Source organism: Sarcophilus harrisii, chromosome 2 (genome assembly GCF_902635505.1).
Source record: "Sarcophilus harrisii chromosome 2, mSarHar1.11, whole genome shotgun sequence".
Classification (NCBI taxonomy): Eukaryota; Metazoa; Chordata; class Mammalia; order Dasyuromorphia; family Dasyuridae; genus Sarcophilus; species Sarcophilus harrisii.
In genome coordinates, this window is record NC_045427.1 from 215,325,941 (window position 1) to 215,350,659 (window position 24,719).

The following is a 24,719-nucleotide window of genomic DNA, read 5'->3' on the forward strand; positions in this document are numbered from 1 at the left end:
AGTTCTAATTTTTAAGAATTTTTTTTCTTCAATTAGCCTTTGTAACTCTCTTTCCATTTATTTAGCTAATTCTACTTTAATTTTCCTTTTTCCATTTTTTGTGCTTCTTTTTTCAAACTGTTGACTTTTTAAAGAATTCTCTTGTATAACTCTTCTTGTCCAGTCTTTCTTCTAGCTCTCTTATTTGATTTTTAAAATCCTTTTCAAGCTCTTTCAATAGGATTTTTTGAGCTTGAGACCAATTAATTTTTTTTTTCTTGATGCTTCACACATGGGTATTTTAACATCATTGTCCTTTTCTGAGTTTGTGTTTTGATCTTCCCTACAGCCATAGTAATTTTCTATGATTTTGTTTGTTGTTCCTTTTCCAGCCTATTTTGTGACTTTTGAAGTTGTGCCATGGCTTGCCAGACCAGGTCACCTACCTGCTGCTCTGGGAATTGGAGGTCTCTGAGCTGGCGTGTTGTGCCATTGGCCTGTTGAGCCAGGACCACAGGGCATCAGTTGTAGATAGATCTGTGTTGGGGCTGGGAACCTCCTACTGGCTTGCCCCTTTTATGCAAGTGAGACAGTTCTTTCCTACAGTCCTATTAAGTTATCTTGGGCTAGAAAATTGTTTCACCTGGTCACTTTGTGGGTTCTATTACTCCAGAATTTATTTTGAGATCTAATTTAAAATTGTTCCAAGGAAAAATGGAAAGAGCTCAGGAACTTTCTGCTTTTTTATGTCTTTTTGGCTCAGCCTTTCCAGATTTTGTCCGTCTTGAATTCTCAGTCTATAGGAGGACATCTTGGAGAGAATTTGGAACTTAAAACTGAATGTTTAAAAACTATATATGCGTGTTTCTTCTAATAGAATATAAGATTCTTGAGTACCAGGACTATTTCACTTTCCTCTTTGCCTCCCCAGAGCCTGTCATAACACCTAGTAGATAGTAGATTAATAAATGCTTGTTGGTTTGTTGATTGAAATAGCTAAAAGGGTAAGGATACACATTAGGAGACTGTTGCAATAGTCTAGCCAGCTGGTTATAGAAGCTTCTGCTAGGGAAGTAGTACTAGAAAGGAGAGAAGAAATCTGTAAAAAATGTTGGGATGAAATCAGTAAGACTGGTAAGTTACTTGATATAAGAGATTAAGGAAGACTCAAAAATAAACCTAGAATTTCATATATGCAGTATTATTACATGGGGTAACTGTCACCTGAGAAATCATAAAATCAGAATTAATATTTGGGGAACAGATAAGCTTGATTTTGAACATGTTTGATTTGAAGTGTTAATGTCTCCAAGGGAAACAAGAACACAATCTTAAAAATTCATGTTTGGATTGTGATGGGGTGGTTGTTCCTTGACATGAAAGAGGGAGGTGACAGGGGAAGGACTGAGCCCAAGGGACCATGAGATGAGGAAGCTCATTCCAGCAGGAAGAACAGAGTCACTCTCATGGGCACTTCTGTGGAGGACAAGGTTTGTGTGCCTATGATGGGTTTAATTGCAGAAGAGGGAGTTGGGACATTAAAAGTTTTTCTTCTCTGAGAGTGTTATATCTCATGGATAGCATTTTACCCTTAGAGAAGGGTCATGTATGAATTCCTAGAAGTAGCTGTACCCAGAATAGTTGAGGAAATGGAGTCAGAAATGAGATGGCTAGCCTTTGGGAGCAAACTTGATCTTAGTAAGGACAGGGAATAGGTTTGAGCCTCAATATTTGGGACACAGTATAATTTTTTCATTGATTAACATATCTAAGAGTAAGGCACAGCAGGGAAAAAAGAGAAAACTGGGAAAGATCTGAAGGTAATAACAGAAATGATTAGAAGAGGAAGCTTAACCCATTACTTAAAAAATTTTAACCCCATGAGAGATTAAGGAACAAATAAAGATCTAGCTCAAAAAATTTAAAAATAGGTAGGTAGATGACAAATGGGTAGCATGCTAGATTTGGACTTGGATTCAGGAAGACCTGAGTTCAAATCTTGTCTCAGAAACTTACTAATTCTGGCCAAGTCACTTAAGCTCTTCAGCTCCAGTTTCCTTAATGGAAAAATAAGGAGGTTAGATTTGGCTTCCAATGTTCCTTTCAGCCTTAAATCTCAGATTTTGTGAAAGTCAGAATAGACTGAAAAAAGAGGAGAAAGAACTAAGAGAACAGAGTAAAAAAAAAAAATAAAAAGTCATTAAAAAATACTGTGGTCCAGAGAGAGAAAATTCAGTAAAAGTAAAAGTAAAAAAAAATTAATTGAAGGAAAAAAGAGAAACACCATATATGTATCAGGCACCGTGCTAAGTAGTTTACAAATATTATTTCATTTGGTCTTCATAACAACTCTAGGGAATAGATGCTATTATTAATCTCATTTTATGTTGAGCAAACTGAGACAAACAGAAACATAAATGACTTTCACTTAAAGTCTGAAGTTGTATTTGAATTCAAGTCTTCCCATCTTCAGATCCAGCATTATCTTTATAGAAAGGATTGAAGATTTGGAATTAAACTCTTAACTCAGGAGAGAAAGGAGAGAGACAAAAGAACAGAAATAGATGATTAAAAACAAAGAGAAAGGGATTTCAAATAAAAAAACCACAACTAGGGGTTATGTAAACAGAAATAGGAAGAGAGAAAGATCCTATGGGACTGAATTAGTGTTAAAATATTTCAAATAAAACTAATCCCAGGAATAAAGCTTAAAGGGAAGATTTTTTAAAGGTAGTACTTGAGAAATAAAAAAGGAAAGATAAATATAATGCCTATAACTTTACTTGAGAATGGGCTAAATTGTCCAGTAAAAAGAATAAGAGAATGAATTTTTTAAACCATCAATTTCTTCTTGATGTATACATTGAACTCTTGCATATAATTTCAAATTTTTTAAATTTATTGATCAGTTTTCCTGACTTTTTCTCTTTTTAAAAAAATATTATGTGATATGGCTTTTAGGGAGGAAGAATTGTAGTGATGTAAAAAAAAAAAAGATCAGTAAAAATTTATTTAAAAATTACAAAACAACAAAATGAAAGGTTGGAATAGAGTTTAATTTATATCAGGTAAATAAAAACACAGGATTCAACAAGTTATCAAAGTTTTACCCAGTCTTCTGTAGTCTTTGCCAGCATACTACTCTTGCCTGTGCCTTATCCCACCATTCTTTAGCAACAGACAAGAGAATTCAGTCCTTTCTCCATGTCCCTCCCTCTGTACAGAAGGCTGAAGTATAGGAAAAGAAGAAGCATGTGAAGCCTCTGTCGGCCAGAGAAGTAAAAAACAGAAGAAAATGGGGAGGGGCCAATGTGTACGAGATACACCACTCCTAAAAGAAAGGGGATTGGCATGTAGCTGGAACCATTTCTTTTTCTCCCAAGCAATTTCTTGGGTAAGATCCTGAACAACGTAAAAAGTAAATTTTTCATAATGGAATGAAGCCGAGACAATTGCATCTTAGCTCCATCCCTCCTGAGATCTAGTACCAAAAGGGAAAGATATAGAAAGTGAACAATAGGGGAGAAATTACTAAAGATCTCAGAGAAAGAAAAACCAGTTTAAAATCTTGAACACAGATAAATTAACTGGAAAAATATTAATAACAGAAAAAAGCTAGCCTCTTGGACATATAAATGAGTACAAATATCTCTGAATAAATATTACAAGACAAAATAAAAAACACTCGAAGAAGTAGAGAACATTGTAAATCCCAAAGAAAGCATGGAGCCACAATAAGTACCTTAAAACTTTAATTCAGTTAACAATATAGAGATTAAAGAAGAAATAAATAAGTTTTGAGTATCATGAATCAAAGAATGGCTCAAGAGAGAAATAAGAATTTTTTAAAGTGAAATTTAAGGCCCACGTAGCAGAATTAATTGGAAAATAGAAAAATTTAAATTGACAGTGGTCTCTTCATGAAACAAAAGAGAGAATTGATTAGTGATATAAATACTCAAATAAAGAACAGTTTGGAAGAAAAAATAAGCAATAATTTTTTTTTAGTTACATGATTTCTACATAAATAAAACTTATTCATGCCAAACAAATTTATAGAAACAACTTAAGGATAATAGGTCTCTCAGAAGAATAGAATTCAAATAACCTGAATACCATGATGCAAAAAAAAATAATAATGTAAGAAAATTATTCAGGACTTCTGAACACAGAAAAAAAAAGTTCTACACATTATCTCAAGAAAGAAAAAAATTTTATACTGCAAATTCTGAGATACATAGTATTTCTATTCAGCAACTCCGGTGAAAAAAAATTGCAAATGATTTGAAGGCTCTTCAGATATAAATGTAAGGAAATTCAAGTAACAGGTGACAGTTCTATGCTCATCAGAAATAAAGAAGGTAATGGAATGATATGTTTTGAAGAACAGAGGTGCTTCAGATAAAACTCAGAATTACATAGTCTGAAAACCTGAGCCTGAAGGGAAAAGATACATTTTCATAAAAGAAGAAGATTTGAAGAATTCCTACAAAAAATGAAAACAAACATAAGCAGATTGTTTGTTTTGCAAACACCCCAGGGCAACAGAAATACAAGAAAGATTAATAAAGACAACAACCAAAGAAAGCACAAATAAATAGTAATTTAACAAATTACTATTTAAGTTATTAAATAAAATTTAAATAATTAAATAGCAAAAAACTCCAAACTAGGAAGAGAAACACATATAGAATTAAAAACAAAATAACTACCATTTGATAGATTTCATTTTAAGATTATATAAGAAGGAAAAGGTAACTTATACAGAAATAATGGTGAAAGATTGTGCCTCCAACCCGATTAAAAAAGAAAAAGGCATAAAATAAAATTTTAGAAAATACAAACAATAAGATAACCCCTCCCTTTTGTTGAGAGTTTATCAGAAACTACTGTGTACAGTGTGTATCAAACAATATTGTTGTGTACAGTGTTCTCTCTTGATTCTGCTCACTTCATTCTGCATCAGTCTATAGGTCTATAGACTGTGGATAACTTACCTATTCTCAGCATTGCAATTATCCAAGACAATTCTATGGAACTCAAGATCAAAAATGCTACCCCCATATCATGGAGATATATATAATGCGGATCATACTATTTCAACTTTTTTCCCCAAGTTTTCTTCCACAAACTTACTAATATGGAACTAAGTTTTATATAATTGCATATATCTGATAAATATGAGATTGTTTACTGTCTCAGGGGAAGGGAAAAGAATGGGGGTTTGGAACCCCCATTTAAAAAAAAATGTTGAGAATTATTTTTACATCTAATTTAAGAAAAAAAAATTGGCTCCTTTATTCATCATAGCAAAAAACTAGAAACTATATATTCCATAATAGTATTCTATGATGTTAACATACCATTATTAACAATTTAAGTGAGAATTGTTAATAATGGTATGTTAACATCATAGATACTATTATATTGTTATTAAAATAGCAGATAGGAAGAATAGAAAGAGATGGGAAGTGTAAAAGAAAATCAAAAGAAGTTACCACAATCATATTTTTTAAAAGACCACAAAGTTATATAAATTCAGAGAATAAATTGGGGTGCTGAAAATTGATATTAGTTTTTTGTGAAAATTGGTATGATTATTAAGTTGTAATTTTTAATTTTAAGGTCTTATTTTAAGATTTGTGCTACTTTGAATTTATTTTTTTAATTTTAATTCAAAAATATTAAATTATATATAAAACAAATTTTAATTGAGATATAAAATATTTTGTGTAATAATAGTCATATTGCTATTTGAAATAACCTTTCACATCTCATGAATAGAAGAACACATGACTACAGGATAGTCAAAATATATTTTTTTTGTTATTGTGAGAGATTATTGCCTCAAGACCAAACAGCTTGATATGAAAAGATTAACATATTCTTTTTAACTATAAAGTCATAAGTTTACCAGTAGGTACAGCTACAAACTTAATATAAAATTATTTTTAGTGTACCTTCTATCTATATACCTTTGATTTACCTTCTAGCTACTATCTGTAAACCCAGAAAATTTTTTCCCTTGATTTTTTTCAAAGGGTATCATATTGATATTTTGTTTTCAATAGGTTATAGCTGCCGGAACTTTGCTCAGTCCTCTTCTGTGTTAAGTAAGTTTATAGCCTTGATTAAAATACTTCACATTTTTTTTAAATTGGTAAAGTAATAATATTATTTACCAATAAATCTTTCATTTGCTTTTAGCTAGAACCCATGTTAACTATGCAGTCAGAGAAAATGTAGCAGTTGTGCGAATTAACTCTCCCAATTCAAAGGTATTTATTTAATTTGTTTTTTAAGAATCCTGTGCTTTTCATCATTTGTGGTATATTTTTAAATTGCCTTGATCTTTTACACTGTAAAGAAGTGTCACAGAAAATTATCTGTGCCCTGATGGTAATTACATCTCATAATGAATAGATAAAATCTTGAAGGTTAACCTATATTGAGTTTTGACAGGCTGCCCAAGAAGAGCAGAATCAGAAGCAGAAATCTTGTCTTTGCATTCCTTCCATCTAACTTTGTGTTAGTTTAATTTCAGAGATACTTAAGACCAACCTTCTGATATAAGGGAAAAGAGGAAAATGAGTTGTTTTTAGTCTGAATTTGTTTAAAATACTTACCAGCCCTTCCCAGGAAGAATGACTAAAAGAAATTCAAAGCAGATTGCTTTCCTAAAGATGCCTTATGGTTAGAAATGTTATAGCCTTAACATAAAATATCATTTATACTAATCAAGTCGGGTTAAATATATTTCTAAAGACCACAGTAACACATTATAGATTCTCTGTTAGGAATTGTTTTCTACCAACTAGAACTTTCCCTACCTCAAACTCCAGCAAAACATGTTGCAGTAATTTCACCTTCTAAAAAAGATAGTTGATTCAAATGCTTAGTATTTCTGATATTTGGCAGAGTAGTAGACAGTACAAGATATTGAATTAAGACAGTTGATATATGCAATAAAGTAAAACAATAGTTACCCATTAGCTTTCAGTTACCCACAAATTGCCCTGTTCTTTTTGGCCTTAGAGTATATCTTGATTTCTACTACCTCATAAACTGAGCCCTTAAATATAATCCTCAATTCCTTCTTTGATTAATGACAGAGAGAATTAATAATTTGCCTTTTTTAAAAAAGGCATAAACTAAACAGTGTGTTTAGATAGAGAGCATTCTGTTTGCCTTTCCCAAGATATATATTGGTTTTTTTCTTTGCCTTTCCTGTCATTAAAATGTTATCTCTTCTTGAATTAAACCATGATCTTGTTAGATCTGAGGCATCTTTAATGGAATGGAAATTATATTGGAATTGGAATTTTTACAATTCTATTAATGTAGTAGAATTTGTCACCATGGACAGATCACTTGCCCTTTCTGGGATTATTTTTCCATATGTTAAAAAAAAAAGATAATAATGCCTACATTATCTATCTCATGATTTTAATAACCAAAAAACACATAAATGTTGGCTGTTTGTTATTGTTAATTTTATTCATTATTATTACTTGGCAGGTAAACACTTTGAATAAAGAGCTGCAGTCAGACTTTTTACAAGTGATGAATGAAATATGGTCTAGTGATAGAATCAAAAGTGTTGTCATTATCTCTTCAAAGCCAGGCTGCTTTATTGCTGGTGCTGATATCAGGTAAGTGTCATTTTAGCAAGTGAAGCATGGAGGAGTGTGTGTGTGTGTGTGTGTGTGTGTGTGTGTGTGTGTGAGAGAGAGAGAGAGAGAGAGAGACACCATATAGATGTTATTCTAAATAAAAGTGAAGAGAAAACTATGATTCTTTTTTTTAAATATATTTTTATTTATATCTTGATTTTACATCACACATGTTTCCTTTTATACAGGAAATTCCACTCCCAAAGAACAATTCCTTATAACATTATATTCAAATGAATCTATGATTTAATGCTCCCTCAAATGGTACAGATTGCAATCCATCCATGCCTATCTATGTTACATAATTCTTGCCAATGTCCTCCCATAAACTGCTCAGCTACGAATCTTCTTCACGTAGGGGTCTTCCTTCTTTTCTGTTGACATTGTGAGAATACCAGTAGAACATTCTGACCTGTCACCTCGTCCTCTTTCCATGTAATTCACATATTGTCTCTTCCTAACATACAATTCCTTGATGACAATTTTTGTTCCTGTTCTTCAGAGTTGTTCATTTGTCATATGTTGCAGACTGCTTATAACCATGAAACAGAAAAGTAACAAATAATTTAAGAGAGGAGGAAAAACATTTCCCAAGAGCAAATCAACATTTGAAGAGTTTGCCATGCATTTCTATACGTACACCTCAACAAAGAATGGGAGACGCATTCCCATGAGTCTTCTTTGAGCCTAACTTTGGTCATTGTAATTTCAGAGCTTATAATTTCAATTGTTTGTTCCATTTACATTGTTGTCATTATGTTCTTGCTTTCCTGGTCCCATTTATTTCATTTCCCATCAGTTCATATAAGTTTTCTCATGCTTCTCTGTGTGTTTCATATTCATTGTTTTTTATAGCACAGTAATATTCCATTAAATTCATGTACCACGATTTATTTAGACATTACCCTATCAAATTTGCTTTGGTCCAGTTCTTTGTTACCACAAAAAGTACGACTATAAATATTTTGGTATCTATTGATATTTCTGTCTTTGACATCTTCAGGATAGTTGTTAGATATCTAGGTCAAAGGGTATCAACATTTTAAACAGTTTCTTAGTATTCCAAATTGCTTTCTAGGAGGCATTGTATTAGTGGACCTATCTTTCTAAAAATTTCCAGTGTTTATTCCCATTGTTTATCATCTTGAGCAGAGAAAGATTCATTATCAAATAAGTCATGGTATGATGTGGGTGTGGTATATGTTAATAAAGATAAAAGGAATAAAGGAGGCAATGGTTTCATTTTCACACTTTCTCATATACTACAGCATGATAGCTGCTTGTAAGACTGCTAAGGAGGTAACACAGTTATCACAAGAGGGACAAAAAATGTTCGAGAAACTTGAGAAGTCTCCAAAGCCTGTTGTGGCTGCCATCAGTGGGTCCTGTCTGGGAGGAGGACTTGAGGTACAATTTTATACCAAAGTTAATAAAACTTAATAAAACAATAGAGGGAGGATGAGATCTACTGGCAGCATATACTTACTCTGCTAAGTCTTTTAAAGCTACTTGGGCTTTAAGTATACAAATAATGGAGCAGAGCTGAATGGGAGGGAGAATCACTTGTTTAGTTTTTATAATGGTTCTATCTTTGCTACTAATTCACTACATAACTTTCGACAGATTATTTAAGCTCTTTGGATTTCAGTTATCTCATCAGTAAATAAAGGGATTGGGCTTAAATTGTCTCTTAAAATCTCTTGTAGCTCTAAGATTCCATAATTTAATAAATTCTATGACCACTTACTCCTTGTATAGTATAATGCTTAGTTAGGGATAGCGAGATATGACATCTTTGGCCTTAAAGACCTTACCATTTAATTGAAGTAACAAGGAAGTATTTGAGTAAGTCATATGTGACTAGTACATATAATAAATATTAATTGAATTAAGGTGAGGGAAGAGTCCATTAAGGGCTTAAATAGAAAGGAATCATTCATTGAATAAGTAAGGCTTATATTTGCCCTTGAAGATAGGATCTGGCTAGCCACAAAAGAACAAGCAGTGTATTCCAGGCAGGTGGCACGGCATGGGCAACATCAGCTATTACCAAGATTTGAGCAATGACTAACCTGCATATGTAATAATTTCAAGTAGAAGTATCTTACATTTGAATAATGTAGGAGTGATAGTAGGTTTGAAAGATCTATTTTAGAAAGCCTTGAATGCCAAGCTAAAAAACCTAGACTTGGTTACGTTGGCATGTTCCTCTTCAAGGACTTTTGAGAGCCCTATCTGTTCTGAGTGCTGGTGTATTTTCTAACTCCTTTCTTCCTTGTATTTGAAGCTTGCCATTGCGTGTCAATTCAGAATAGCAACAAAAGACAAAAAGACAATATTGGGGACCCCTGAAGTGTTACTAGGTTTATTGCCAGGAGCAGGAGGCACTCAAAGGCTCCCAAAGATGGTAAGTTAAGATCTTCACAAACTATAGTCATATACAAGAGAAGCCATATACCTAATTTGGCCTTTTATGCTTTAGTTTCCCCTATGAAGAAGTCATGTTCTGATAGAAATTTTTGAAATTTAAAGCTTCCCTGGGTAAATACGGATGAATTTTTCCTAATATTGTCTAACCTAAGTACATTTTACACTATTGTGACATAATTCAATCTTCAGGTATGATTTTATAATAAAAAGTTTGTCTCTAAGTTTGTTACGATTGCTGTGTTCTACAGGTTATTTAAAACTGGGCCTTGGTAGTGAGATGGAGGTGGGTGATTTGCAGCTAGAGCTGCAGAGTAGGTCAGGTGATAAATGTTCCCATCTGGGAATCATCCCCTAAGGTGGCAAGTGAAAAGATCTATTGTCAGGAAGCCCAAGCTACTATGGGGGTTGTATACACGAAAGAGTGACTAAGGTCATATTCCAAAATATTTAAGAAAGAAACCAAATAAAAGCCAAAGGGGATTTAAATGTGTCTGATCTATGAGCATCCTGGTATAATAATTTAATGATGTCTGCTAACATGGAGAATAATAAATTCCCAACCAGAAATTATATTGCTATTACTTCTATACCAAAGAGGTACATTTCAACCAAGTGAGCTATAAATTGGAGTTTAGTGACTTCTGATTCTGTTTTTACCCTATAGTCCCAACAAATGTCCTTCCTAAAACTCTCCTTTATAACAACCACAAAAAGCAGAACCAACTGACAAAATGACCATGTGATAGCATATACAGCATTTCTTAATGCACCGAACCTCTCTACCAAGAAGACTGAAGTATATTGCACCATCTATGTATTTTCATCTATCTATTACAATTAATCAGATTTCAGTGACATTTTAGTGTCGTTTCTGTGTATGTTATGGTAACAGATTAAATTTTTGTACGTAAAATAATAATTTGCCAATGGAATGTTTTCTAATAGGCATCCCTTGTAATGGATCTCTGGTCTGGAATGTGTTAGTGAATTTTATCTTGCTTCAGTTATCTAGACTACTCTCTTATCTTTCAGAATGTTCTCCATTGGGAATCATCATAGAGGGGGACCATATATTTAGAGCTAAAAAGGTGCAAACTTCAGTCTTACAAGTTGAAAAAGGAGAGCTGAATTCCCATTACTGATATTTTAGACAGTATTTTAAATTAGTTCTCAGTGTTTCAGTCATTCTGAATTTCCATTTGTTGACTTACTATGTTTTAAATTAAGAGCTGAAAAAAGCAGTTTGCTCCAATTCATATTCCCAGAAGAATTAAAAAATTTAACTACTTTTTAGTACAACATAGGTTGAATACAGTGGAAAGTATTAGTTCCAAATTGTTAAAGCATATATTCTCTCTGTTAACAGGTATTTAACTGCAAGAATATTCTTCATTATTTGTGTTTGCCTTTTTTATAGTAGGGCAGCTAGGTGGTGCAATGGATAGAACGCTGGGCCTAAACTCAGGAAAACTGATCTTCCTGAATTAGAATGTGGCCCCAGGCACATTCTAGCTATATGACCCTAGCTTTTGCCTCAGTTATCTGTAAAATGAGCTAGAGAAAGACATGACAAACCACTCCAATATCTTTACTAAGAAAACCTTAAATGGGGTCACGAAGAATCAGGCATGACTAAAGTGACTGAACAACAACCTTTTTATAATACAGGAATACATGGACTATTGGGAACAACTGGTATGTCAAAACAGTGTATCTAAAAAATTGGGACTATCATATTTTCCACTTTGTAAGCAATATAAAATTGATTAAATGGCAAGCAGCAGTTTCTTTTCAAAATATAATTGTAAACATTGCTTACCTGTGCTCCCTGACTTAACTTGCTTTGTTAGGTTGGAATTCCTGCTGCATTTGACATGATGCTGACTGGTAGAAACATTCGTGCAGATAGAGCAAAGAAAATGGGTCTGGTTGACCAGTTGGTGGAACCTCTAGGTAAGAGTTCAGATTATCCCAAAGATGTACTTTATGTACTTAATTGTCAGCAAGTCCAGGATCAAGCCCTCTATTAGTGTTCTCTGACCCAGGGAATCTTGCCTTTTGTTAATAGTAAGGGACTATTGCATGAAAGCTCCATCTGGACCCCTCAGGGGAGAGCAAGGTTATTTCGTTGGTATGGAACTTATTCCTTTAAGCTCAGAATTATTTTAATCATTTTGATTGAAAATCTTACAAAAAATTCATTGCATACGCTTCTACTTTCCTAAATAAAAAATCAGAGCTTGTCATTAGAATATCATTTATTGTGCTGTACTATAACATAGTTGTGTTCTCAATCTATAGATGCATCTAAAGCTATTTGACACTTCACCAAGTGAACTCAAACTATTGTGCTTTAGGATTCTTCAAGTTGCTTCTCATAATTCTGTCTTGGTAGTGTGAAACAAAAACACTAAACAAAACCATCTGACACAGTGACTTTAATAATATATACTGCACTCTGCAATCCATATTCTCGTGATAATGAAATACTCTTTTCTTGTCTACTAAGAGAAGAAAAAAGTATGTCATTATCATTTTTCAGTGAATATGTTTGCTTTAAAAGAATGGGTAAGAATTTAACTGCAAAAGTAGAAGATGGAGGGTATTTCAGGAATAACAGTTATGAACAAAGAATGGCGAGAGGTCACAGGTGTACCGATAACAGAGACTTTTTATCTGTAGCATAGACTATGTGGAAGAGAATAGATAAATCTGGGAAAGATGAGCTGAATAAAGCCAAATAGGGCATTGTTTATTATTATCAGTCAAGTTGAATAGTTTGAACTTTACCTAGTTGGTGTAATTGGATTTTGACTCTTCATATTTCCATTTTGTTATAACATTTCAGAAGTCCATATAACTTTTTTGGATCCTCTTTCTCTAAGAGTTGTTTCACTCCTACCCAAAAGGGGGGAAGATGGGAGATTTGACTTAAAGCAACATATACTATGGACAGATCTGATAACGGACCTGAGGTTTTGTCATCTAGAAGCTCCTAATAAGACTGCTAAAAATAGTTCTTTTTTAGAAACTTGATCTGTCATTCTCCTGCATGCATTGGTTGTATTTAACTATTATATCAATATTTTCAGGACCAGGTTTGAAACTACCAGAAGAAAGAACTGTTGAATACCTAGAAGAAATAGCAGTTAACTTTGCAAAAGAACTGGCTGATAAGCAGATCTCTGGGAAGAAGGATAAGGCACTGATTGATAGTGAGTATGTCTGTTAGAGGAAGGCTTCTTAAATTCTTTTCACTTTCCCACTCCTTTTCACCCAGGAAATTTTTACATGACTCCAGGTATATAAGTATATAAAATTGTAATACAAATCAAACATTTACTGATAATTACAGTTATCAGTATTTTGCAACCCTCACGTTCAGTTAAAGAACCTATGGGAAGCAGAAGCAGAACTGCTATTCTGGGCCTTGAATGTGAACAGCTGCCATTTTGGCATGGAAAAATCTGTGCAGTAGTAATTAGTGAAGTCTTTTGAGGAATAATTTTCACTTCTACTAGTAGAAACACAGATTTTAGAGGAGATGCAAACTTCATCTTTAGAGTCACATTATGTGTCTTACATGATTTACTTTAAGGTTACATGTAAACTGAAGTGTTGCTTGAATTTTTTTAAAGTTGTTTTGAACTATGAGAACCTTCTCACATAGTAAAGGTTCCAGAAAAAACTGCCAATAAAGTTTGATTCTTCCCAGTCAACATCTGAAAACATTTTGCCTTGCAGAGGTGACATCATATGCCATGACTTTTCCATTTGTGAGGCAACTCGTGTACAGAAAAGTTGAAGAGAAGGTACAGAAACAAACCAAAGGTCTTTATCCAGCTCCACTAAAAATAATTGATGTGAGTTTCTTATCCTTACATTCTATTCAGTTTCAGAAATGTTTATTAAATGGCTGTAATATACAATAGAAGTATTAGACTTGACCTGGAGGTAGTAAAACTATAAATACAACATAGATGAATGATAATTTTTGGTTTTCAAAGTCAACATGAAGCCTCAGAGACCCCTTTCTATTTGAATTTGGCAGCATTGATGTGCAAGATAATAGGGATACAATGACAAAGCCATCCTTGACATCAAGGAACCTCTGTTCTAACAGGGGTCTGCAACACATATCATTGATTTTTTTGGATTGTGTTCCACAGCACAGTTTTTCTAGGTATATCCCAAATTGTTTAGAACTTATACTTGCAATTTGCTTGAATTTTCAGCCACTCACCTACCTAGGGGTGCTAACTTAACATGATTCCTCACAGCAAAGAAGTTCATACTATTCCATAGACAAAAAAAGTTTGAGAACCATCTAGATAAGTAAATGCAAAATATTTTTAAGAGGGAAAGAACACTAATAATTTGGTGTGGGGAGGGGACATTAGGAAAGAGAATGCTACCTGAGCTAGGCTTAAAAGAAAATTAAAGATTTTAAGAGGATAAGGAGTATGTATGTTCAAGGAATGGGAGACTACCTGACATAGAAGATAGAATGTCATGTACAGACAAGACCTTGTAGTCTACTTTGATTGAGACAGAAAGTATTTAGAAGGGGAGCAATGTAATATCAAACTGGAACAGCAGATACATGTGGTTCATATTCTAGAGGATTTTTAAATGCCAGACTGAGAATGTTGTACTTAATCATGTTGTTCTTGATTCATAAGAAGCCTCTGAAGTCCTTTAAGTAGGAGTGTGACATGATTGAAACTATGTTTTAGGAATATCAGTTTGGTATCTATGTTGAAGATGATTTATAGAAAGTGGAAACTAGAAAAAGGGATACTAGTTAGGGTTTTTCAGTAGCCTTGACAAGAGGTGATAAAGGAATCAGTAAAACTTGGCAATCAATTGAATATAAGGGTGAGAGAGAGAAAATCAAAGATGACTCATGATTGTCAAAATGAGTGATTGCAAGATGTCAACAGAAATAGGGAAGTATGAAAAAAAAGGATCAATTTGAGAGAAAGTATCCCCATTTCCCTGCCTTGTTATCTAACCACCTAAGAAGGAAAAGAATTAGCATTTGTATGGAGCCTAGTATACTATATATGCTATACTGCCAGGCTCCCTTTTTACAAATAACACATTTGATCCTTACAACAACCCATTGAGGTACGTAGTATTACAACTGAGGAAACTGAGGTAGTTGGAGGTTAAGTAACTTGCTCAGGGCCACACAGTTAGTTAATGTCTGCAGTCAAATTTGGTCTTGATTTTTCTGATTCCAGCTTGACACTCTTTATCTATTGTACCACCTAGCTACCTATAAGTTATAAATGAAAGTCAAAGTGACAAAAAAGTTTGTATTGTCAGATTTAAAAGAATACCTTTATGGCTATGTGAGTCATACTTCTGAATTAATGGGAACAAAGCTATTGATTATCATCATAAAATTGAACTTTTGGAAAGGGCTACAACAACCATTTAATCCAAGAAGAAATTATCCAGAAGAATATCCATTATAATATATCAATGAGAGGTCAAGGCCTCTGCTTGAAGACCTTCAAGGAAGGGGGAACTTGCTGTCTCTCAAGGTATCCATTTCCACTTGTGGGCAACTCTAATTGTTAAAAAGTTTCCTGGCACTAAGCTTAAAACTCCCTCTGAAATTTTCATCTGTTGCTATTGATTCTTCCCTCTGGGGGCAAGGAAAACTAAATATATTCCTCTTACATATTAAAGCCCTTCAAATACTTGAACACAGAAATCATATCCTGTCACTCTTCCTCTCAAATGCTCCCTTTCTTAGCTCCTCCTCAAAATCTTCTCTTCTTTAGGCCAAACATCCCTGGTTTTTTCAGCTCATCTTATGATTTGGACTCATCTGGATATTTTCAGACTTATCAGCCTCATAAACTGTGGCTCACAGAACTGAACACTGTACTCCAAGTATGGTCTGACCAGAATGCAGAATATTTTATTCTGTAAGAAATGATGAGCAAGATGATTTTAGAAAAGTCTAGAAACTTACATAAATTGATGCAGTGTGAAGTGAGCAGAACCAGGAAAATTGCATATAGTAACAACTAGGTTCTGTGATCGTCAACTATGATAGATTTAGTTCTCAGGAATACAGTAATTCAGGACAATTATAATGGAGTTGGGTTGGAAAATGCCATTTTCATTCAAAGAAAAAACTATGTAGACTAAATGCAAATTGAAGCATACTATTTTCCCCCTTTTTTGTTTTGTCTTTCTTAAAGTTTTTCCCTTTTGTTCTGATTCTCTTTCACAAAGTGACAACTATAAAAATATGTTTTAAAATTTTGTGTAAGTTTAACCTATATCAGATTACTTGCTGTCTTTGGGACTAAGAGATAAGGGAAGAAGGAAGAAAAAAATTTGAAACTCAAAATCTTACAAAAATGAATGTTGAAAACTATCATTATATATAATAGGAAAAAGAAAATACTATTAATCTTAAAAAAGAAAAAGAATGCTATATAAATATGGCATCAGGTTAAACTCTTTAGTTGGTATAGACAATGGTAAAGAGAGAAATGGTAAAATTGGTTCATCACTTTATAGAATTCAGCAATCAGTTGAAAAAATTGTTAAACAAAACTTTTTTGTTCAGTATTATAGGAGATATAAAGAAGTTTTAAGATAGAAAAGACAAACTTTTTATAAATTCATTTTATAAAATTTTGGGTTCCATATTTTCTTCTTTCCCAAGATGGTAAGCAACTTGATAATAGGCTTTAGACATGTAATCATGTTTTCTATTTCCATGTTAGGAAAAGACATGAACTGTTTAAAAGTTAATTAACAATATAGGAAATAATATAATATTCTAATGTCTTCAGAATGGTTATATGCTACTGTTGAATAAGATCTGAAAACTCAAATTGAACTGGGCACTGCTTCTGAGTCTACTGTTCTTTCAGTTATTAGGTATAAGAAGAAATGTAAGAAATGGAAAGAGTCATTAGCAGTTAAACACCATGCATTTCTTCCTTAATTAAGCCATTTTTTAAAGAATTCCCAGTGTGAGCAGAGGCCGTCTTAGCACATGGGCTATAACTAAGTAGGTGATAGCTTCAGGGACTTCACACTTTCATTCACTTTTATTACACTTTAATTTTTTTTTTTTGGTATCACTTTAAAATTGTAATACTGAATAAGTGCTACTGTTATGTTTTTCAGGTAGTGAAGACTGGAATTGAACATGGGGGTGAAGCTGGCTACCTCTCTGAATCCCAGGTAAAAGCAAATATGTAGAACTATCCTTCTTCCTTTATATTAGGAAATTCCATGTTTTAATTACTCTAATTCAGTATAAAGCCCAAGAAACACACTATAAATGAGCTCACTAGGTTGTTTGCTTTTTTCCAACTGTTACATACATGTCCTTACACATCCTTCTAGATAGTAGGTGGCATAGGCATTTAAATATTTGGAATATTGGAAGGTAGGGAGTCAACATTGCTTTGTAATAGCAATAAAATTTCATTTACAATACAAGGAGCAAAAAGCATAGCAGTTAAAAGAAAAGCAACAGGAAAACTGCTTCGAGAATTATTCATTGTATAAATAGTAGTTCCCACCTTCTTTGATTTAAAAAAAAAAAAAAAAAAAAAAAAAAAAAACCTTGGGAGCCACAGAGTTATTATTACAAGTGCTCTAACCATATATATGCATTAAGCATTGAAATTTTGAGTTACCTGAACATGTGATTTCCTTGGGAAACTCTCTCTACAAGTATAGATAAATATAGATGGGAAAATATTCTGTATGTTACAGATTTTCTTAGTTGGCACTTAAAGGCACTGAAAAGTTCTTGGACTTAAAACTCTGGACATAGTAGCTGAGTTCAACTTTCTATCCGGTAATTCATCCTGCCTCTTGATAGAGGAAAAGAAGTCAACACAAAGTTCCTATGAATTCAGTAATGCTTTGTTAATGGATTTGTAGTTTATTAATGAATACTAAGAGTACGGCTGTTATCATAGAAGCCCATGACATTATTGACATTTTTAAAACGTCTTCATATTCAAAAGATTAAGAACTAATGGTATGTAATTCATTGTGGTTAAATCAAAAAAATCTCTTCTGATCAAAAGAATATATATCTTAAATGTATTCCTTTATTTGGTTTCCTTCACTTTTTAGAAATTTGGTGAACTTGCGATGACTAAAGAATCTAAGGCTTTAATTGGTCTCTACCATGGTCAGGTTCTTTGCAAGAAGAATAAGTTTGGACCTCCACAGAGGACTGTTACGTGAGTCAGACACTAAACTGGAAGAAACACATAATTGGTTAGGGAGCAACAACTCTAATGAATATTGTTTTTGTTTTTTTTAACACTTTCTTTGTCTTTTTCCTCTATTCCTACTAAAAGTATTGGCTTTTAAATCTCTATCCTTTCTTGTTTTTTTGTTTTTCATACCTTGTTACTTCTGCAGAGGTTATTTCTTATCAACAGTTTCACTTGGAAGATCAAACTAATGTTTGTGAAAAATACATAAGTTGTGAAATTTTCAAACTGTCTTTAAGATTTAAGAGATCTTAGGATGTACTGTGCCATATTTAACATGTATAGGACTGCTTGCCATCTGGGGGAGGAGGTGGAGAGAGGGAGGGGAAAAGTCGGAACAGAAGTGAGTGCAAGGGATAATGTTGTAAAAAAATTACCCAGGCATGGGCTCTGTCAATAAAAAGTTATCATTATGAAAAAAAAAAAAAAAACCTGCCCCCAAATAAATAAATAAATAAAAGTTTAAAAAAAAAATTTAAAAGATCCTAGCAAATAGGACCTGCTTCAAAATAGGATATACAGCTTTGATGCACACAAAAATTCAATTTTTCCATTATATTAAGTGGTCAATGATTAGTAATCACAGAACTAGAAAAAAAATCTTGTGTCATATAAAGAGATGGTATTCATATTCCTACTACATACACTTGTCATTCATAGGATATTTTCTCTAACCTATTCTGTGACCATTTAGTTCCTTTTCAGTTTATCTTTGTTCCAGTTTGGAAAAGACAAGACAAAAGAGTATAGTAGAGAAATTACTTGTACTTAACTGTGTAACTTTGAACAAATAACAATCTCTCCATAGCTTTACTTTTCTCCTATGTAAAATGAGGGGTTAAATTAAGTGATATATCTCTAGGTCCTAATCTAAATCCTGTAGTCCCTGGGTCTGAATTTGCAGAGAAAGTATTTTTAGAAAGTCAAAAGCATGGCTTACTGATTTTTAAACCCGACAGCTACCTATTCCTGCTAAAATGTTGAGAATTTGTATTCTGCTTGAGAACTTAATGCAAACAAGCTTTCTTATTAGCTGAGAAATGATCTTAGTAATTGCCTCTACAGTTTTTAATGCCTTTTAATATTTTTAACTATTTCAAGCATAAGAAAGAAAGATGAGGAGATGCATTTAGGGTAATGCAAGACATATTACACATATGCATTTCATAATGTTCTCTAGTTCTGTACTTTATACTGTCTATATACATATACTTACATGTATATAAATATATATGTGTGTGTGTATATATAGTGTAATAATATATTCAGGGTATAATACAGTTGGATAGATTGAAGACTGTGTTTTGCCTAAGTCAGACATTGAGGAATGGTTAAATAAATTCTGGTACCCAAATATAGTGGAATATAACTGCCATAAGAAATAACAAATATTAAGACTATAAAGAATCATAAAAGGTTTATATAAACTGATACAGAATTCATTAAGTAGAATCAGGAAAAAATACACAATGACTATAGCAATTAAATAGAAAGAACAGAAAGAAACTGATAATGATCAAATTTGGTTCCAAAAAAGAGATTTTAAAAATGGAGTCTTCCACCTGTCTTTGCAAACTCTTTAGGTTTCAACTATTTTACCTTAATCTCTAGTGTTTAATATAAGGATGTAGAAATGTTACTCAGAAAACCCAGAGATTTGAAAAACAATTGGTTCTCTCTGCTGGAGGCAATACAGTTTTGAAAATATTGAAGGATTAAGCCAGAGGGGAAGAACTAGTACAGAGTAAAAGAAGCTGAACTAGAAAATCAGTGTTTACATTTACTAAAAATAATTTGAACAAAAAAGAACACCAAACTGAAACTAAGCATTGAATAAGTATAATAAGTCTTAGCCACATTTTTCTTTCATATAATAGTCCTTATGTATGTATTTCATGTTTTCAGAATTTATCAATTTAAGCAAAATTTTAGAATTTACCAGTTATTAAACATTTATTTAGAGATGTACTTCATTGTATGACCAAATAAGTGACTTAATTTTTGTTCTTGCTTTAATTAATCCCAGCTTGCCTACTAACTAAAATATTTATCTTGTGAATTGTGTTTGAAATAAGCAAAAATTGAGATTGAAAATTCAAATCACTATCCTTTTGTCTTAGGCAACTATGCATTCTTGGAGCTGGTCTTATGGGAGCTGGCATTGCCCAAGTCTCTGTGGATAAAGGACTGAAGACCATACTCAAAGATACTTCAATAGTGGGTTTAGGAAGAGGACAGCAGCAAATTTTCAAAGGGTAAGTCTAAAGAAGATAGACTTATGTCTCTCTACATTGTCTTGCCTGAAAAAAGGAAGTTTCTTTATGAGGAAAAAATAAATTTCTCACTTTACAATACCTTATTTACCTTAATTTAATTAATAGAAAATACAGTAACTTTATAATTAACCCAGATTCTCTTTGACTCTTAATAATGTTATCTCTCAAATTAGAAATGATGATGGGATTTTGCTGTCTGCCATTAGAAGAAATTGATATCTATATTGTCTATATATCTATATAATTAAGGTTACCTATTTTCAAAAATATCACTTATCTTTCCCTTTAGCATCAAACCAGAAACTCTAGGATTCATTAGATCTAATTTGACTCCTATGAGAATGGTATAGTGTTACTGAGATAAGGCTATTTCTTCCAGCTTACTTTATATATTTGGGGAAAACATACATTATACAGGTAAAATAATACAGTAAGTTAGGGGGGGACTAGGTTTGGATGTCAGGGACCTAAGAGTTTCAAGGCTAATATTTAAGTGTAGAGCAGTAGAATGGTAATTGTAGTTTCTGAGTAGACACTTATTCTAGGATTTAAGAGCTGCCAGCACTGTCTTATCTCTGAAATTAATGATCCCATTCATGTTAAAGTGAAAAATAATTGGGCACAGACATTTTGCAAATTTCAAAATACAAGAGTCTATTCTCTTCTTGGGCAAGTAGTTCACATTTATGTGATTGAAGACATAGCCCTTAGCTAAGTGAATTATTATTTTAATTTTAAAATAAGCGAATTTAATATTCTTTTACAGCAAAAACAAAAACAAAAAAACAACCCTTATGATTGTTTGTATCAGATTGCTTGCCATCTTGAGGAGGGGAGGGAAGAAAATTTAGAATTCAGAATATTATAAAAGTGAATGTTGAATGCTAAAAATAAAAAATAAAAACTAATAAATTGACATCTGATGACAGATGATATTTTCTATCACATATTGGTAGATGAAGGGTTAGGAGAAAGAATCCGGGACCTAGATTTAGGAAATATACATTCTAGGCTCCATCCTCTAGCTTCCAGGCTGTATTATCATAGGAAGAACACTTCTCTCCTGTGGACCTCAGTTTCCCTACCTTTAAAGTGGTAGGATTGATCTAGACAATTTCCAGGGTCCCTTTTGACCTAAACCCACAAATTTATAAATTCTCTGGAATGAGGACTTTGCCATAGAAACATCTTTCAGGCTCTACCTATTCTTGTACTTGTTTTTTAATTCTTACAAACAGCTATAAAACTGTTGTTTATGGTCGTCTTCACAGCCTCCTTTTCTTAGGACAGAATAGTTTCTATAACCTACAAGTTTTTCTTCTCTCTGATCCATTATCCTTATTCCAATTCAGTATGGTTAGTTTTATTTATGTAGGTATCCCTGCCATCTCTTGGAAATAGGTTTTACTTGTTGAGGCAGGGTGAGAGAATTTAAGATTATAGGACTGAAGATTTTTTTCCCATTTGGGAAGGTTTTCTCTCTTAGCAATATATTATATAAAAAAGCAGTTCAGAAATATTAAGAATTTAACCATTCCTGAAACCTCAATTAATAGTTTGAGGAACTAATTTTCAGATCTTAAATTTATACCTAGTCCAGTGAATTAGAAAAGACGCTTCAGTTGTTCTCTATTAAAATGAAGAAATATGTTCAGTGAAAAGAATGCTGGATATCACCTGAGTCTTCTACCTACTACCTATGTCTTTGGGCAAATCACTTCACTTCTTTTGAGTTTCAGTTTAAAGTGAGGAGGTTAGACTTGACAAAAGATACTGAAGATCTCTACTAATTGTAAATCTGATTTTATAAAAATCCTTTGATAGAAAAATAGTCATCCAAGTAAGCCCACTGTCTTCTTTGAAAAAATCAGGCAGAATCCATGGAGTGATTGGTATAAAGCAGAAATATATGTTCTCCTTGGAACTGACCCTGGAATAATCAGTAAAATTGTATTAAACATTCAGATATGTGCTGAGTATCATGGGAAAATAAAAAATAAGTCTAAGATGTTTCCTTCCTAGTTCACATAGAACTTACAACCTATACAGATAAGACAAACACCCTTGAAACCATTACAAAAGTACTTAAAAGAACTATTTTCTAAAGAATTTTGATGATTCAGATAACATAGGGATAGGTATGTTTTAAGAAAGAGTTATGTGTATATAGCTGTATTAATATATGAAGTGTATGTGTGCACACATTTTTATATATATGCACATAAATTTATATGTCATGTGTATTGCAATAAGGCAGCAGAGTGGATATAATGCTAAATTTGGAATTAGGAAGACCTGCATTCAAATCCTCGTTCAAATACAAATTATATGACCCTGAACATAGTTACTTAGCTTCTGTTTATTCCTCTGTAAAATGGATCTCAAGACTACCTACCTCACAAGTTTGTTTTAATCAGAAGATATAGTGGTTGTAAGGTACTTTGCATATCCTAAAGCACATATATATTAGCTATTATTATTGTTATGAAAATAGGATGACTTTTCTCTGACACCAAAATTTTCCTATCACCTTCTATTCTAGGTGCATTCCATTTCTTTAGTATATACTTTCAAGTTCCCTCAATATAATTCAAACTCAAAGCTATTCTCTTTTTAAATTAGTTTTATGGAAATGTTGAATTAATGGGTATATTAGGTACCAAATTATATTCATTCTTAGGTTTCTAATATCCATTGTAGGCCCTTCCCTTAATAATATTGTACTTTTTAAAAAATGTACTAGAACTACAAAAGGCTTTTTCTGCTTCCTGTTGTTTTGTTAACTATGCTACTTTCTTTTTGTAAAAAGCACTTAGACTTTTTTGTAATGGATTCAGTTCCTATGTAATACACTAACTGGCAATATATTTTCTCAGGTTGGATGAAAAAGTGAAGAAGAAGACACTAACATCATTTGAAAGAGATTCTATTTATAGCAACCTGACTGGGCAACTTGATTATCAGGGATTTGAAAAATCTGACATGGTGATTGAAGCCGTTTTTGAGGACCTTGCTCTTAAACACTCAGTTCTAAAGGAGATTGAATCAGTAAGTTATCAGCTTTTTTTTTCAGGGCACTGGATATAGTGTATTGCAGGAACCAAAAGCCCTAACTCTCACTAAGTAGAAAGGAATTTGGGGAAATTCCAACATTTTAACATAAATTATTTAGGAACAAGCATTTTAAGTTATAGGTTTCAAGTCAAATATCTTCTGTTATGTGTGGAGTTCTAAGTCTTAAAAGAGAAAAAAACAGTTGATATTATATATAGATTAAATAGATATATATTAGACACAAATTACTTCCTACTACTAATAGTAATCAATCAGAAATTATTTTCAATATTTTATTTTGGAAGACATGACTTTGATAGGAAGGAGTTATGGGTCCAGAGATAAACAGCTCTGTTTTGGTTATGTTTAGTTTGTATTTCTGTTGACACTTTCAGATCTATCTAGTCTTTAATTAGATTAAGCAATAAAGTTGAAGGAAAATTAGGAAAATTTTTGTATTGTATGTAAATAACAGTTGAAACTGAGAAAGTAGATATTATTATCCAGAATCCTTAAATCAGAGAAGAAGACCAATGATAGTCTTGGGGATTCCTCTGGTCTCTTATCTACCTGCATTCATTCATTTTCTCTCTCCCTCTTTCTTGCTCTCTCCTTCTTCCTCTCCCCCTCATTCCCAATAAGTTCTAAATAATATCCAAAGAAGATAGCCAGAAAGCACAATACCCTGGAAATTCAAAGCATGGTGTCAGAAACTTTGAGGAAATGTCTAGAACTGAAATGAAGAAATGCCTTTTTGATTGTGTCAGTGTAAACTCATTTGTTAACAATCCCTTCTATGGAGTAGTTGTAGTGAAACCAGAATTTATGGAAGAATTGCTCTTTAGGAAATGTAGAATGAACCAGGACCAAGGGACCCAATTTGCAGAGTAGATTTTGATTCAGTATAAGACAAAACCTGGTAACTGCTAGAACTGTACAAAAATAAAATAAATTTCCATGGGAAGTAGCAGAGATCATTGGAATTCTTCAAATAGATGTCAAACATACTTTTGATAGTGATTAAACTAGAT

The 24,719-nt window shown here is 32.8% G+C and overlaps 1 protein-coding gene across 1 annotated transcript in view; it reads left to right on the forward strand.

Annotated features, from left to right (window-relative positions):
- Positions 1-24,719, forward strand: part of HADHA (hydroxyacyl-CoA dehydrogenase trifunctional multienzyme complex subunit alpha) — a 54,718-nt gene that overhangs the window by 13,947 nt on the left and 16,052 nt on the right. The window contains exons 2-13 of the mRNA XM_031951415.1: positions 6,051-6,092; positions 6,187-6,257; positions 7,498-7,631; positions 8,921-9,059; positions 9,940-10,059; positions 11,933-12,035; positions 13,175-13,297; positions 13,827-13,945; positions 17,247-17,303; positions 18,213-18,322; positions 20,479-20,613; positions 23,511-23,682. Of these exons, the coding sequence (XP_031807275.1) occupies positions 6,051-6,092; positions 6,187-6,257; positions 7,498-7,631; positions 8,921-9,059; positions 9,940-10,059; positions 11,933-12,035; positions 13,175-13,297; positions 13,827-13,945; positions 17,247-17,303; positions 18,213-18,322; positions 20,479-20,613; positions 23,511-23,682 (1,325 nt within the window). The remainder of the gene's footprint in view (positions 1-6,050; positions 6,093-6,186; positions 6,258-7,497; positions 7,632-8,920; positions 9,060-9,939; positions 10,060-11,932; positions 12,036-13,174; positions 13,298-13,826; positions 13,946-17,246; positions 17,304-18,212; positions 18,323-20,478; positions 20,614-23,510; positions 23,683-24,719) is intronic.